Source organism: Dasypus novemcinctus, chromosome 4 (assembly GCF_030445035.2).
Source record: "Dasypus novemcinctus isolate mDasNov1 chromosome 4, mDasNov1.1.hap2, whole genome shotgun sequence".
Lineage (NCBI taxonomy): Eukaryota > Metazoa > Chordata > Mammalia > Cingulata > Dasypodidae > Dasypus > Dasypus novemcinctus.
This window is the reverse complement of record NC_080676.1, coordinates 71179928-71195721: the sequence shown is the minus strand read 5'-3', so window position 1 is coordinate 71195721 and position 15794 is coordinate 71179928. Positions and strand designations below refer to the sequence as shown.

The 15794-nt window shown below is 31.9% G+C and overlaps 1 protein-coding gene across 5 annotated transcripts in view; it reads left to right on the top strand.

The window, feature by feature from the left end:
- Nucleotides 1-14026, top strand: part of ACAP2 (ArfGAP with coiled-coil, ankyrin repeat and PH domains 2) — a 171614-nt gene extending 157588 nt beyond the window's left edge. For all 5 annotated transcript variants that reach the window (XM_004465909.4, XM_023590996.3, XM_071214694.1 and 2 more), the window contains 5 exons: nt 935-1122; nt 1781-1890; nt 3198-3308; nt 4062-4123; nt 9742-14026. In XM_004465909.4, coding sequence (XP_004465966.1) covers nt 935-1122; nt 1781-1890; nt 3198-3308; nt 4062-4123; nt 9742-9842 — 572 coding nt within the window. In that variant the 3' untranslated portion in view covers nt 9843-14026. The remainder of the gene's footprint in view (nt 1-934; nt 1123-1780; nt 1891-3197; nt 3309-4061; nt 4124-9741) is intronic.
- The last annotated feature ends 1768 nt before the right edge of the window (nt 14027-15794 follow it).

Below are 15794 nucleotides of genomic sequence, written 5' to 3'. Positions count from 1 at the left end.
ATTAGTTGTATTTTTCCCCTGAAAAACCTTATTCTTAACACTTTGTAATCGAGGAACATTCTTGTATTTGTATTATTAACCACAATCCTCTTCTCTCACCAAAATCACTATATTATACAGTCCCTAGATTATTCTCTGTCTTTCAATTAACATTAGCCTCCTTTTCAGCCACAATCACATTTATAAATTCAGGAGTGTTGATTACATTCGTTATAATATGTTACCATCAACTCTATCCATTTCCACATATTTACAGTTGACCTTATTAAACATTCTACATACATTTAACACCAGCTCCTCTTTCTCAACCCCCATTCTGTTTCCTATTAACCTATACTCTATAGTTTAACTCCATAAGTTTACTCATCATAATTAGTTCATTTCCGTGACATCATACAATAGTCAACCTTTTCTTACCAGGAGAAAGAGAGCAGCAGTTCCCTCCCCATTTGGTTTTTCTTCTGACCTATACTTTATTTCTATATTCTTTCCTTCATGGATTTCAGTAATTCTGGTTTGCAGAATACACAGAATAGTGAGCCGTCTTCAAATTATTTGAGGTGCTTATGCTGCAATTTGTGATGGTATTAGACAATACTAGAGGTGAAATAAGCTTTGATGTAGTACTAAAATCCTTTATGGATTCTTGCTACCTCTTTTGAGTTCTTAAGTCTAGACCTTACACACAATTTTAATCCATTATAATTAACATACCCATTGGATACTGACAAAGCCAAAGGCCTGGCATACCAGGTGATGTCTTTTGAGAAGAAGGTTGAATCTTTGGGAAATTAGTCTTTTGGAAATAAGATCTTTATGAGAAAAATTCCCATAAGCTCATTATGATAGATTAGTGGTTTCTTATGTTACAGCTTTCACTTTGAGATACATTGAAGAGCTCATTTTTATTGGTGTATTTGTATTTGCTTTTCAGAGGGAGAAAGGCAAGATTCTTCTGTGTTTCTTGATTCGAAACATATTAATCCAGGACTTCAGCTTTATAGGGCGTCATATGAAAAAAACCTTCCTAAAATGGCTGAGGCTTTGGCTCATGGTGCAGATGTGAACTGGGCTAATTCAGAAGAAAACAAAGCAACACCACTTGTTCAGGCAGTATTAGGGGTATGAATTTGTACATTGATGTTTTCGATGATGGTAAAATTTTAAAAATCATGATTCATTTCTGAACATGGCCTTATTTATTTTTTGCTTTAAGAGATGGGTTGGAAAATAGAAGAAGCCTCTGTGCAACTAGTAGTGGTTTCTGAGCATAACATTGTTTTCTTTATCAGTTTTTTTTTGAGGAAATGAATTCTGATAATCAAAATAGTTTGTTGGGGAGTGGATATAGCTCAGGTGGTTGAGTCCCTGCTTCCCATGTACAAGGTCCTGAGTTCTACCTCTAATACCTCCTAAAACAAAACAAACAAACTTTAAAAAATCAACTCTCACTGAGAAGCTGATATAGCTCGTGGATGAGCCCCTGCTTCCCATACACGAGGTCCTGGGTTCAATCCCCAGTACCTCCTTAAAAAAAAAAGTACTTTGTTTTGCTAAATCACAAGCTGCAAGTTGAATTCCTTTTAGAAATAGTTCTTGAGGAGAAAATAAAATCACATCATTTCTCTTCTTTTGCTGGAGGATATTTTCTCTTTTGGGGAGAATAAAATGGAAAGACTATTTGAGTGAAGTAATTAAAACTATTCTGTTTTAAAATAGATATATATCAATGTTTCTTATTGTTTGCTTTTTGTTCATTATCATCTTTTCTTTTCCTAAGGGCTCTTTGGTGACATGCGAGTTCCTCCTACAGAATGGTGCTAATGTGAACCAAAGAGATGTACAAGGGCGGGGACCACTGCATCATGCTACTGTCTTAGGACACACAGGGTAAACTATTAGTGTCTAAATATTTAAGTAGATGCTATATAAAAAAATTATTTTAAAATAAGCATTTTGCTTTTTCTCAGGTTAAGGCCACTAGGTAGAGTTTGTAAAGTGATGTTTCCTATAAGTTATGTCATCATGGAACTTAAAAATTTCTTGAACTCTCATTCAGAATAAAGCTCGTACTTGTCAGATATGAAAGTTGCAAAGCTCACTTTGAAATTAACTTGTTATTATTATAAACTCCTCTGTTACTGAAATTGTGGCAATTTTGTCAGATAACTTAAATATTGTGTATTTAGGTATGTGGACATACAATATGTATATAACACACAGCCTATTTTGGGAAAATTTTTTTACTTTGGAATTTTTAGTTTTTTTCACAGGATAGCAAAGTCAAATCTAAACTAAATTCTTAGTTTATGCTGTTGACATTATAGTTCTGGAGCAATATTTAGACTCCAGAACCTTGAAACAGACTTTTTATTATAAATTATAAATGAAGATAAATTGTTGTCCATTTGAAAAATTTTTTCATAGGTGATTGTTTTTTAATAAACATCTCAGTGTATCCAGTTCTTAATACCTTGAAAAGCAAAAACTTGTTCTTTTTTTCTGTCTTCTATTTTTATTATAAACTGTTTCCTTTCTATCAACCAAGAAAATTAATTTGATACTGTCCTAATAAAATCTTTCCTGTACTTAAAAAAAGATAGTATTTAACTCATCCTTTGTTTTTTTCCATAATTTAAATAACCCTTATTCTTCCCATTTTACTTCATAGACTCTATTCTTTAATATATTGTAAATTTTTGTCAATTTCATCAAATTACTATGAGTGTTTATGGAGTATAGCAGGATTACTTCCCAGTCTTTGCTATTGTTTTATCGGTAACATATTATGATGTTAGCATTGCCTTGGCTTCCTTCTTTCCCATATAATGACCTTGAGTGATTTTTGTTTTCCTTAAGTGGTATAGATACCTGTACTTTTTATTTTCATTTTTATTTTTTTTAACTTTGTTCTTTGAGGGTAGAGACCATAATGGCTACATTCCCACTGTGCTGTATAGCACCAGGTCAAATAAGACAATGTAAATGAAAATACCTTTACACATGTAAAATGCTTGCTTTTGGTAAATTTTTATTATTAGGGTCAGTGTTCAATAAATATTTGTAGAATGAATAAAAAATTTTCCTAATGAAGATATTATTCCTTTAAGTTACATAGTGTTTATTATTTTTAAAGGTAAATACTGTTTTTTTTTTTCTTATTGGAAACCTCTCAAAAATTTTATTTCCTTAAATAGGCAGGTATGTTTATTCTTAAAACGAGGTGCCAATCAACATGCCACTGATGAAGAAGGGAAAGACCCTTTGAGTATAGCTGTGGAAGCAGCCAATGCTGATATAGTGACCTTGTAAGTATTTTCTTTCTACTTGAGTTTTTCCTATAACAGTATATTACTTATACAGGCTACTTAATGTAGCCTTTCATGCATCTGTGTGAACTTTAAAAGTGGTTGGTTATTCACTACGTGCCATGTACGTCTCTAAGCACTTTAAATGTATGAGCTCCTTTGGTTCTCACAGCAGTGCTATAAGGGAGATATCATTATCCTCATTTTGCAGATGAGGAAGTTAAGCTACAGATTATTTGAGAAACTTGCCCATGGTCACACAGCTAGTAAGTGGTGGAGCTGGAATATGAAATCAAGAATTCTGGTTCTGTAAGCCCTATTTCTCATCTACTTCTGCTATACTGCCTGACCAGTAGGAGCAGAAGACCAATGACTTCTCTACATTCGATTCTTTATTTTAATATAATGCTGGGGTGGGGGAAGGAGTTGGTAGTGTAAAAATTAGAGGATTACTTCCTACCCCAAGAATTAGAGAGTTATAAAAGGGAATACAGTTGAGCTGAAGTGCACTTGTCAGAAATCTTTCATCATTTTTCATGAGCATTGTATGTTATTTTTGCATCAAAGGTTCCTGAGTTTGATAAAACAAAATATGGTTTGTCTATCTTAGTGTTAAATAACTGGAGATATATATATGTACACATACATCCATACACACACATTACTACATGTATTACCTGGTTATATACTTCATTGGTTTATGAACATTTGTATTATATAACTTAATTCAAAAATCTTTTCATTTAATTTTAGGTTACGCTTAGCAAGAATGAATGAAGAGATGCGGGAATCAGAAGGACTTTATGGACAGCCAGGTCAATATTCTACTAATAATCATACAGAAATGCAGTATAAGAAATGCATTCAGGAATTTATTAGTTTACAACTTGAAGATTCATAGTTCTTTAGCAAACTAAAGTAATACTATTAGATTTTTTATAACCTACTTAAAAATTGTGAGTTTGTTAGATGTATACTGTGCTTAATGAATTCTTGCCAGGCCTTTACAAATCTATAACTATTCCTATTAGAGTACACATTATTTGCTGTATCTAACTCTTTGGCTGCTGACTTACTTTATCTGCTGTATAGAGGTCTTCCATATACATTCCAGTGAAGTGAATGGAATGATAATGTGTTCTTTATACACTTCAGCAGCACAGTAGGTGTCTTCTTTTTGGAATTCTCTTTGGCTGTCAAGTGAATATAACAAAATTATTTTATTTTTGTCATTCAGGGAATTTTTATAAGTTGTGTTCAGGGAAAAAACAAATCACCACGTGTTTGGCATATAAAAAATCTGTGTGGAAGATACCAAGAAAAAGTTTATTGAATTAAGAGATTTGTACTTCAAGCAAAAATGAGTTGAAGGTTTAAAGTACAAACTTAACAGTGTTGAGAAGTCCATATAGGTATGGGGTTAGTATAAAAGGTAGAGGGAATAGGTCTCATTTAATCTTGTAACTTTGCCCCAAGCAATTTTACCATATCTGTTGGATAAGTGGAAGTATTTACAACAAAATTTTGTGAACCTGATGGCAAAGTAAACGTACTCTTATTAGAGAAATCTCAGCTGATGATCAGCTCAAATCACACTTTGAGTAATTTTCACCTTTGAGTCAAGATGTCAAGAAAAGGAAGAACTATTGCTGAACAGATTCTTTTCTTTGATGAACATATCCTGATTAGCCATTTTTCACAAAGAAGAGAGTTACTTTTGGACTTCAGTTTCCTGAGTTTGATTATATGGATAGCAAATTTATCTATTTTAAATTCATATACATATTGGTAAAAAAAAAATTCAGGAATTCATGACTAAAATACTTGAAAATGTTTAGTTTGCAATGAGCATATTTGATTTTTTTTCAATTAATATTGGTATATTATTTTAAAGTGGCCTGGTAATATCATCTTTCCCTTCCTTTTAAATATGTGCTGAATTTTCTGTGCTTTATGCTAGCTTCAGCCAATTACTTTTATTTTTAACCAGATAAATATATAATTAATGTAAATGTGGGGCCATTCTTTCCTCAGACACTGTATTTATTACCTATATTTGGTCTAATTTAATAGGAAACAGGTAAGATCTTTGAAAATTGAGGCACTTCAGCTAGATGCTTCTAATCTAGGGTGCCCTGGTTTAATCCTATGGATCATATAGTACTACAGACTCATGGTATGCCAAGATATAAGAGTGCTGGTTAAGGGTGAAGTTTCAGCTGTAATTCTGGATTTCACCCACTTGTTTTAAACTTGAATGTTAGATTTTAAATGTTATAATTTTGTAACAGATTACTTAAGTGATAGCATTACTAGGCCTTTTTTGAGGCCTTTGTGTTGAAGCACTTTAAAATTTAAAAAATGTTCAAAGGATGTAACCTGATATTTGTGAGGTAAGAGTCAACTTCAAAATTTTAAGTTAAAACTTTTTTTTTCCTGAAATTTTGAACGTAAATGTTGTTAAGCTAGTCTTTCCTTAAGGTGTTTGCTGATGAAGCTACACCCATCTGATTAGTCAGAAGATCCATGATTGACTTTTCTTGGAGTTGGAAAGGTTGAAAGGATAGAGCCTTCTATATTCTTGACCTCTAGTTCCACCCAAACCACTTGGACTTCTGCCACCATTGCTTAGGAACATTCAGATGTCTCTTTCGCTGTTGTTAATGTACAGGTTTATATATAAGTATAGGAATATATACTTTCCATTCATCAGTGAAAAAATAGATTTTTCCAATTTATTTTAATGAAAATGGGAGGGGGCCTTTGTTTTAAAATAAGCTTTTCCACCACTCTGAAGTTTTAGTTTAGAGGTGAAAAGTAGATCAGATTTCTGGAAATGTTTTATCAGCAGAATAAAATGAAATCTTCAAATAGATCATGTTGATAATATTTAGATTTTAAACTCATTCAGAGGGCCTAAGCAGAACTATATTATACAGGTGAAATGGTAAAATGATACAGCAGTTGCTCCCTGGGTGCTTTTCTTTCCCTTTATGTCTTTGAACAGCAGATATGTTGGTGTAGACAGTAGCTATTTATTTCCTCCTCACCTTATCACTCCAAAATTTTCGCTCATAGAATTTGATTGCACCTAATAATAGAAAGAAAACCTCAAATTTTTGAGTAGTTGTGAAATGCAGGTATTTTTGATCTTTTGATAATGAATAACGCTATTGTTTAAAAGCCTCAGATCTAATCTTTGCAATAAACTACTTTTTGGAAGCCCAGCTTTGAAATTTTGTATCTAAAGCCTTAAGGGCCTGGGACTCCCTATTTTTTGCAATGCGATATAAGAGCACACATTTCCTGAAAGAAGTATGTATCCTTCTTAACCAGTTCCTGCAGCTCTTAATCCTGGGTAGGTGGGTGAAATATCACATCCTGCTCTCAGTTGTTGGAAACCACTTTAGTGATTCCCAGGGTCCCTGCCTCCATGACTTTTCTCCATCTTTGGCAGAGTAGCTCAGCAAATTGAGAATCTCTGATTTGGTGAACCACTAGTGGTTATGGGAGTATGTAGTGAGCTAAAGTTGGGAGTCATTGATGTATTTGGTAAGCTTTTACCAACCCAGAAGGGACAGTATCATATACATGATTTCCTGGGAGTAGAGTGTCACATGCTGCCATTCCTTTGAGGGAGTTACGTTTCAAGAACAAAATCAGCAAAATCTTGGGTTATCATAACTGCTGTAGTGATGGATATCCTGAATACCAAAAATCAAGAAACGATTTTAAACTATTAGTAGAAATATAGTAGTCCGCATTTTCAAAACTCAGAATCATTCTTGCACATAGAAAAGTTAACTATCTGAAGGGAAATAGAAGGTGGTTAGGAAATTTAAAGGTTATGTGTAGCCTTAAAAATTTTGGGTAATTAGTTTACCATGTATAATAAACTGTTAAATATACTCTTTGAACATTCCAGGGGGGCATATTCTAGGTGTTGTTTATGTGCTACAGTGTAGACAAATTATATTTGTTTTTGGAAAAATTCTAAATGATTAAAATTACAGTTAAAATTTAAAGAAACACATTGAAGTCCAGCTTGTGTTGACTATATTAAATATCTTAATCTCTTGTTCTAACATTTGCTTTTTTGATGCATTTTGAGGTCTATGAAAGGTAGTATATTGATAGTGCATTTATTAATTAATGTCTTGTTAGAAACTTAATATTAACACAATATTTGTGTTTGTGTGTATGTGTGAAGGTAGAGTCTTCCTTTTGTATTGTACTTACTTTTAAAACATGTATTCAGTCAGTGAAACCAATGATTGTGTAGCAAGTAGCACCAACACTTTCCTTTAAGGAAGCATTTAATTCAGTGTATGAAAGGTCTTATAATTTGTTTTGCATGGTACAATGGTTCTACTAAAATGTACTTGTGTAATAGGTACTAGATGATTTTAAAAACAAAAACTCAAAATCACAAAAAAGAAAAATAACCCCACAGCTTGTTCTGCAAAATATGCATTGTTAATAGTAGAAGCCATATATTGCCATTGTACTGTTGTAATACTTGAGAATGCTCATCTGGTGCTATCTGTAAACTATTTGGCATTACTGTCTGCTAGATCCTTCTTCCTATTTCTTCTTGAATGTATAATGTGTGCCTTTTAAGTTACTTTGGTGTTGAAAGGTAAAAATCAGTGTGGTATTTTTGTATTATAATGATCTGCACTTTACATTTTCTTGGAAAGTAAAATTCCAGATCCAGTTTAAATAGTATTTTAAAAATATTATAATGTTTACAATAAATATTTTAAATATTTTAATTGAACATCTAAGAATAAGAAAATTTTAATTATTTTGTATGGTTTGTTAATTGTTATTTAATGTTGCTTTCTTATTTTATATCTTTAGAATAGCTAAAAATGGAAATAGATTATAGTTTGTCTTTTAATATGGGAGTAAACTTTTAAGAAATCATGGGTGTAATTGGATTGTCTTACTGGTTGCTCCAGTATATCAAACTTTATTTTTTATTGGTTTAGTAATAATTAATATGAGTTACATGTTATACTCAGCCATCTTTATTAAGATATTCTTCTTACTGCTTTTTTTAAATTTTAACAAATTAGATTGATTAGATCTGATTGATTCAGGTCATTAAAAAATTTCCAGGGCTAAATGAAAACTATGTAGAGATTTCAGTAAATGGCTTTTCACATAGACTAAATATTAAAAGAGTAAATAATAAAAGAATTACAAATTTTAATTAAAAATCTTGGATTATGTTTTTAAACCTTTTTACTAGATCTTTACCCTTCTCTCCCAACTTTTTCCTTAATCTCTAGCTTTTGATATGTCATGTATTGCTCAAAAATTCTACTTTTTAAAAGCTGATAAAACTTACTGCATTATTAACAACACCTGTGGCAATGAGTTTGTTTTTATGATGGATGCAAGGTTTCTTATGAAAAATAATTATAAAACCATGTTACACAATATCATCTAAAACAGTATTTGATGTTCAAAATTTGAGAACAGTATTTTACCAAGCTTCTATATAAAGCTAATGATTAACATTTAGCAGGAAACATTCATGATGGAAAACCGATTTAACTTTACACAAACCCTTTGATTTGATTGTGTGTATATTTGGTTTATCATGACAAGAACAATAGTATTCAAACTGCTATAATATCAGGATCTGTAATCTAGTTCTAAAGCATATTTATATACACACATGTTAAATACTGTTGTTTTTTTCTACGTTAACAGATATCTTTAGTATTTAATCTCATTTTGTCATAGCATTCTTATATGACCTATAGTAAATTAAAAAAAAAACCTTCTTACTAAATGTGAAACTAGGATTTATAGTCATTTTCTAGGCTTTATTATTTTATAAGCTTGGTTAACAGTTATATTAATTAAGCACTAAAATTTGATTATTACTTTTTCACACATGCCATTTATATTGATTATATTTATATTAAAATTCCTTTTATTTAAAAGACAATTTTAAAACAGGAGGCTTCCCCCCCCACTTGCTTATCAGTTTACCTGGTTTAATAACTTGCATCCATTGGAAACATTAGTGTTTGATTTTGGTCATTTCTTTTGGCCTTTATCAAAAGAAATAGTTATTTACAGGATGCCTTGTTTACTATAACTCAGTTAGAATGACTTTTATTTCTTAAGTGCTAATAAATGTGTTTCTTTACATTGCTTTCAAACTTTGCATCTTTGCTTTTTTCTAACTCTAAACTTTCCTCTGTGGCTGCATCTGAGGTGCTTTTTTCAGGTATAGTTTTTTTTCTTTCAATATATACTTTTCCTGCATTTATATGTAGTTGGTCTTTTTTTTCTAAAATGCTTGTCTGAACAGAATTTTAATGTAATGAATAAAAAATAGTCATAAAATGAATGTTTATTAATAATTTAATTGTATAAAATTTTAAAGTATACTAATTTTATTTTCATGCAGGTGATGAAACTTACCAGGACATTTTTCGTGATTTTTCCCAAATGGCATCCAATAATCCAGAGAAACTAAATCGTTTCCAGCAAGATTCACAGAAATTTTGAATTTTTTAAGAAGGGGAAAATATTAAATCTGGTGACTGCCTTCCCCCACCCCACCCCTGAAATGTGTATAGCTGGAAACTTACAATTTCTTAAATTCTACTTAATTAATGTTGGTAGCTAATGAATTGTTTGGAAAAATCTATCCATTCACTGGTATTTTTATAAATTAAAATGTAGATCTCTAATGCTGGGAGAAGAACTTACTTTAGGACTTCTTTTTTAAAAACACCTATTTAATGGGCTGTTTTGTATTGAAAAGGTTCAATTTAGACTTAGGCCATCTCTAAGGTTACAAGATGCCAAGTGGATAGGTTGTGGCATTACTTTTCCATGCATTGTGCCCAGGATCATTCATCCAAACATGTCTGTGTCAAATGAGAGTCAACCATCCTGCCTGTCTCAAGAATGTCTTATCTTTAGCATCCCTGATGAATTTTGGTTGTTCACAATCTTTTTTAGTAGCCTAACTGTTATACACATAATATATGATTTAATTATTAGAAGTAAAGAATATGTTTCCGCTAATTGCTCATAAATTCAGTTATATTCTTTAGATGGTAGGCTATTTGCCAGTGCTTTAATACATACACACCCATATATATGTATATATAATGGCTGTACAGGTAGACAGTTCAGTCCATTTATTCTATTTTAGGAAACACAAAGAAGTCCTTAATTTTGTTTTTAATTACCAAAAGAAACTAAGTTATAGAAGTTCTTCATTTTTGGGTTGATTTCCTAAAACCTTGACAAATTGATTGATATAATAAAACTATGTTTTAAAGGATACTTGAATGTTACAAAATTATGCTCTCATCAAAATGTAACTTTCAAAGGAAAAGTTGATTTATAATATAGTACATTTTTATATTTGAAATTTGTCCTTTTCAAGACATTTTTCCTGTCTCCTATGAAAGAAAAATCTCTCTGTACAAAGAAAAACAAAACCCAAGTTTTTCTTAGTTTATACTGAAGTATACAACAATAAGTTGCTTTATAATTGTTTTCTACATTATCCTGTATTCTTGTGTTGTACACAATGTACATTCTTTTAAATTATATCATCTATGTAGCATTAGTGTTTGGTTACATGAATCTCAGACTCTTAAATTTGAAAACATTGTGAATATACTTATTTACCATCTATACGCTACAAAAATTAGTCTGATTCCATCTTTGATTGCCCTTTCTTGTCAGGAGTTATTTGTATTACAGTCCTTTCCAATATAGTCAGCAGTTTTTGTTTAATTTTCTTTTACAAATTATGTTTAAGCAATATTATTGATATCCAGTCTCCTTAAATAACAAGAGTTTTAAACTTGGGTTATTAAATAAGTGGAGAAATTGTATTCATTTGGGTATATAATACATTTTCTAACATTTTGCTGCAATAACTAGGGTTGTATAAATTGATTAAATGTCAAATCAGAATCTATCTAAACAGGAATTATACTGAAATAAATTCATGCAACAGAAAAGGTTCCATTATCTATATGGCCAAATTGTGTGCATGTAGTGCTTATTTAATATTAGATACCAAATATTAGAAAAAGAATAAACATTTTATATATTAATTATAACTGAGGAAATGCTAACTTCCAAAGCATTTTATTTTAATTGCAACAGTAACAGGAAACATTAACTATTTCCTATTTCACCTCAGAGTCACAGGTCATCTGGCTCTTTAGGTACTGTATTGAGAGCAAAAGTCTGTTTTGTAACATTTTTGTTAGAGTAGACTTTGAAATTAAGTGTGCAAAAAGCTCAAGGATAAAGAAAAATATTTAAGAACAACAACAACAACAAAAAAAGACAGAATTAAAAGAAGAGGAAAGGAAGGAAGGAAAGAAAGAAAGAAAAAGAGCCTCACTTTTCCTTTGAAGTGCCTACTCTTTTTTAGTTCCTAGGACTTTGCTCCTGACGGCTCCTAACCTTTTTATCTGAGGAAGCCCAGACACCTTTCCTTCTTGATCTGGCCAGTAGTGCTTCATGGCATCTCTGTGGTGATGAAGGCAATTCCTTATAACATTCTTATCTCCTGCGGCTTGATGACTTTTTAATATGGCAATAATGAGTGTCTAGTTAATGGTTAGAGATGTATTTGAAGTACAATAAGGATGCACTGAAAAGAAGATATCTATGGCTCTGAATAGAAGATATTCAGGGAAAGCAGAGAAGCTGACCATACAAAAAATGCATTTCCATTGCTTGATTTCTTGAATATGCCAAGATCCCCTTTGGACTAAATTTGGCAGATATTATGGAATAAACTCTGCAAGGCTTTGAAGCAAATTAATAGTTATAAAATAGTTTTAAGGTAGGTTAGCTTTTAGGTAAATTTAGCTGTCAGCAAATATGTATATATAATGTAACACATCTGGGTTTTATGCTGTGAATTATTCAGTGCATTATGAGAATTTATAGTGTAAGCAATGTTAATCATACTCTTGGGCTTCTGAAGTCATCGTGATTACCCTTTGATTTCTTTCCATAATAGATATAATGATATTAGTGTCTGATTCATTATCATTATTGTGTTAGTGCATTATTGTTTTCCCATTAACAAAAATTAGATCAATATGAAAATAAGAATTAATATTAAAATAAGAATAGCAGTACTAAATATGAAATGCAGTCTCGTGTTAGAACTAGACTAAAAGTAATTAACAAGTTATTTGTAGTGTTTCATTTCAACACTATGTATATGTTAAGATTTCTAAGGTTTTAAAAATTAACCTTTGGTACAATCCTTAGAAATTCAGAAATTTCCAGGGATTATGTTACAGTGTTTGCCTAGTTTATACTAGTCTTCACTGTGGATTTTAATTAATTTCAGTGTTTAGTTTTCAGAACATACCAATTTAATTTGGGAAATGTGCTTCATTCTTCATGAGTGCATTGTGAAAAGTGTTTGTATACCTTCACACTTCGGACAACTTTATTTTGGTATATGTTAAGCAGTATTTTAAAAATACAGCTTTATAAGTATGGTCAAAATAAACAATTTTATTTAGGACTAAATTTATTACTCAATTTGAATAAGAAGATATACCCATATCACTCTTGGCTCCTTAGAATGTACTTTGACATACTTTATCTCACCTGATTCTCACAGTAGGACTTCTCAGATCTTAATCTCAGAGCTCTAACATTTCCTTTTTCTTTGATCCTAGTTTGTTCCTTTTGTTTTACAGAGGAGGTTGCCTCAGTTTCCTAGTTGGTGCCAAAGCTGACACCACAGCCCAGGTCTGATTGACTTCTAGTCAGAAACACTTTCCTTGTATCATGAAATGGTTTAAAATCATTGTAAAGCAACAAAATCTGATAATGACTGCCAGCTTTCCTTGTGTTTTGATAACAAAATTCCCAATATTCTAAACAACCTAGATATAAAATTACCTTGAAGGGGAGTAAATTGGGATTTGAAGAAAAGTTGTAGGAAATTTTATATTTTCACAATAACAAACATTAATGAAAGCAAAACATTGTAAAGGTAATTTTAATTCACCGTATCTGTATCAATTTCTTGGTGCTTTCAAATGAAAGAGAGCTAAAATGGGCTTTGATTCAGTTTAGCTGAAGCCTGACATTTATTGATATATTTTTGTGGACTTTTTACCTGTTTACATAAATTTATCCACTTAAAATGAGATGATGGGGTCAAAGCAGTCTGATTAAATAAACTTTTCTCCCCATTTGGTCTTTTTACTATCTTATATTGTAGATTTTTTTCATATTTCCTCAAGCTGCCTTTTGGGTGTTAATTTTAAAAAGGGAAAGCTTGCTACATTACAAAGATTGTTGGCAACATTTATTTTACACAAAGGCTAAAGGTTAACTTTTGGAAATGATGGGCTACTTTTCCATATGTGTCTACCTGTGCTTTGTGATATTTCTGGATCATTCCAGTCATAAAGACTTATGTGTAATATTTCTTGCTCCCTGTGGAAAGGTATTTTTAAAGAATGTATAACCTAGACTCCTTTTACTTTTTATTAGTATGTAGAGGATTTGTATCTAATACATGAATGTAGTTTTACTGTAGTTTGTCATTGTAAATGGAGGGCAGTACATTATCTTTATAGTTATTATAAAATGTACATTATGTAAGAATTGTAAATATTCTTGATTAAATACTTTGTATGCTGAAGAATTACAATAAGTCAATAAAAAAGTCTCACTTCCTTTTTTGTTTTTTTTTTAAATACTTTTTAAAAATTTAAAAAACACTTCAGATTACATAAATGTTACATAAAAAAATTAGGGGATTCCCATAAAGTCTCACTTCTGGCATAGTACTTTTATGCTCAGACTTCCACTTTCCTGTCAGCTACACTACAGGCATATCTGTTTACAATTGATCTCTAGTTGATTTAAGTTGATCCTGTTTCCTGATTGCTTCAATCAAGAAATCTTTTTTTTCTTTTTTGAGATTAAAGAGACAAGTTTTATTATCAAATATAAACCTCTAATGTATTTTAGAAAGTATTGATTGTCTTAAAGTCTTTCAAAGCTTTGGGTAAACGTTCTTTTTTTTTTTTAAGATTTATTTTGTTTGTTTATTTTTATTTATTACCCCCCCTCCCCCCCACCCCAGTTGTCTGCTGTCTGTGTCCATTCGCTGTGTGTTCTTCTGTGACCACTTCTATCCTTAGCAGCAGCACCGGGAATCTGTGTTTCTTTTTGTTGTGTCATCTTGCTGTGTCAGCTCTCTGTGCAGTGCCATTCCTGGGCAGGTCGCCCTTCCTTTTGCGCTGGGTGGCTCTCCTTACTGGGCACACTCCTTGCGCATGGGGCTCCCCTACGCGGGGAACACCCTGCATGGTACAGGACTCCCTGCGTGCATCAGCACTGTGCATGGGCCAGCTCCACATGGGTCAAGGAGACCTGGGGTTTGAACCACGGACCTCCCATATGGTAGGTGGAAGCCTTATCCATTGGGTCAAGTCTGCTTCCCTTGGGTAGACATCTTAAGGCATCAAGTATTAAGAATTTTTGTTTCTGATCTTAAGTGTCAGTTATCATCAATTACCGCCCCCCCCCCTCCCCAATTTTTTTTCTACTGCAGTTAATGGACCATTACTGATCAGTTGAAGAGAGGAATATTTGGCTTTCCATTCAAAGTAAGGTGTAAATGAAAGTAATGCAAAGTAAATAAAAATAACAGCCACATAAATCTGCATGGCACTGCATCCAAGCAAAGGACAATATAGTAACTTAAATGTGTGCAAAGTTTTGATTATTGAACAGTTAAGGCATTAAAGAAAAAATGTTTAAGGCTACAAGCATTCACTCCAGTTACTTTATTGCTTTTTAGAATAAAATGTTCAAATTTTCTCATTTCTGTGACACTAAAATCTATGGAATTTCTCTTAAAGTCCAAATCATCAATAATGAAAAAAGTACAATATAAAATAATACATAATGATGTTACAGTTACATGTCAAACTAGAAGCTACTAACCACATGTCGCTGCTTCATTTTTGGTTTTGCATTTTTGTTCCCAATTCATTCTTATTTTCAACTGATACCTGCTGAAAAAGTTTCAATTTTTCAGAAACTATGTATGCTTTGTGGAGGATGTACCATTTCCTCCAGTTTACCCTAAGGTGTTTTAAAAACCATTTTAATTGGTTTTTGACTATAAGACATCATGATGGCCAGGAGACTGAGAAGTACTGAAGTTTTATTTCATTCTTTTTTGTAATTTTGTGAATTAAGTATTCTGTGACCTTATTCTTTACTTACTTAGCAAGAGGGCATGATTATGCATAAGACAGGGAGAGTTTAAAAGTGGGAATACACAAAAATAAAACTTCCAAAACAGAGCTTATGGTGGAGATGGTCAGCTCTGGTAGAATATTTTTTCTCCAGGACTTAATATGGCACCTATGGTACCACTTCTGATGCCACTTTAGCTGGAGTAATGAAGACATCTGATTGCAAATTCAC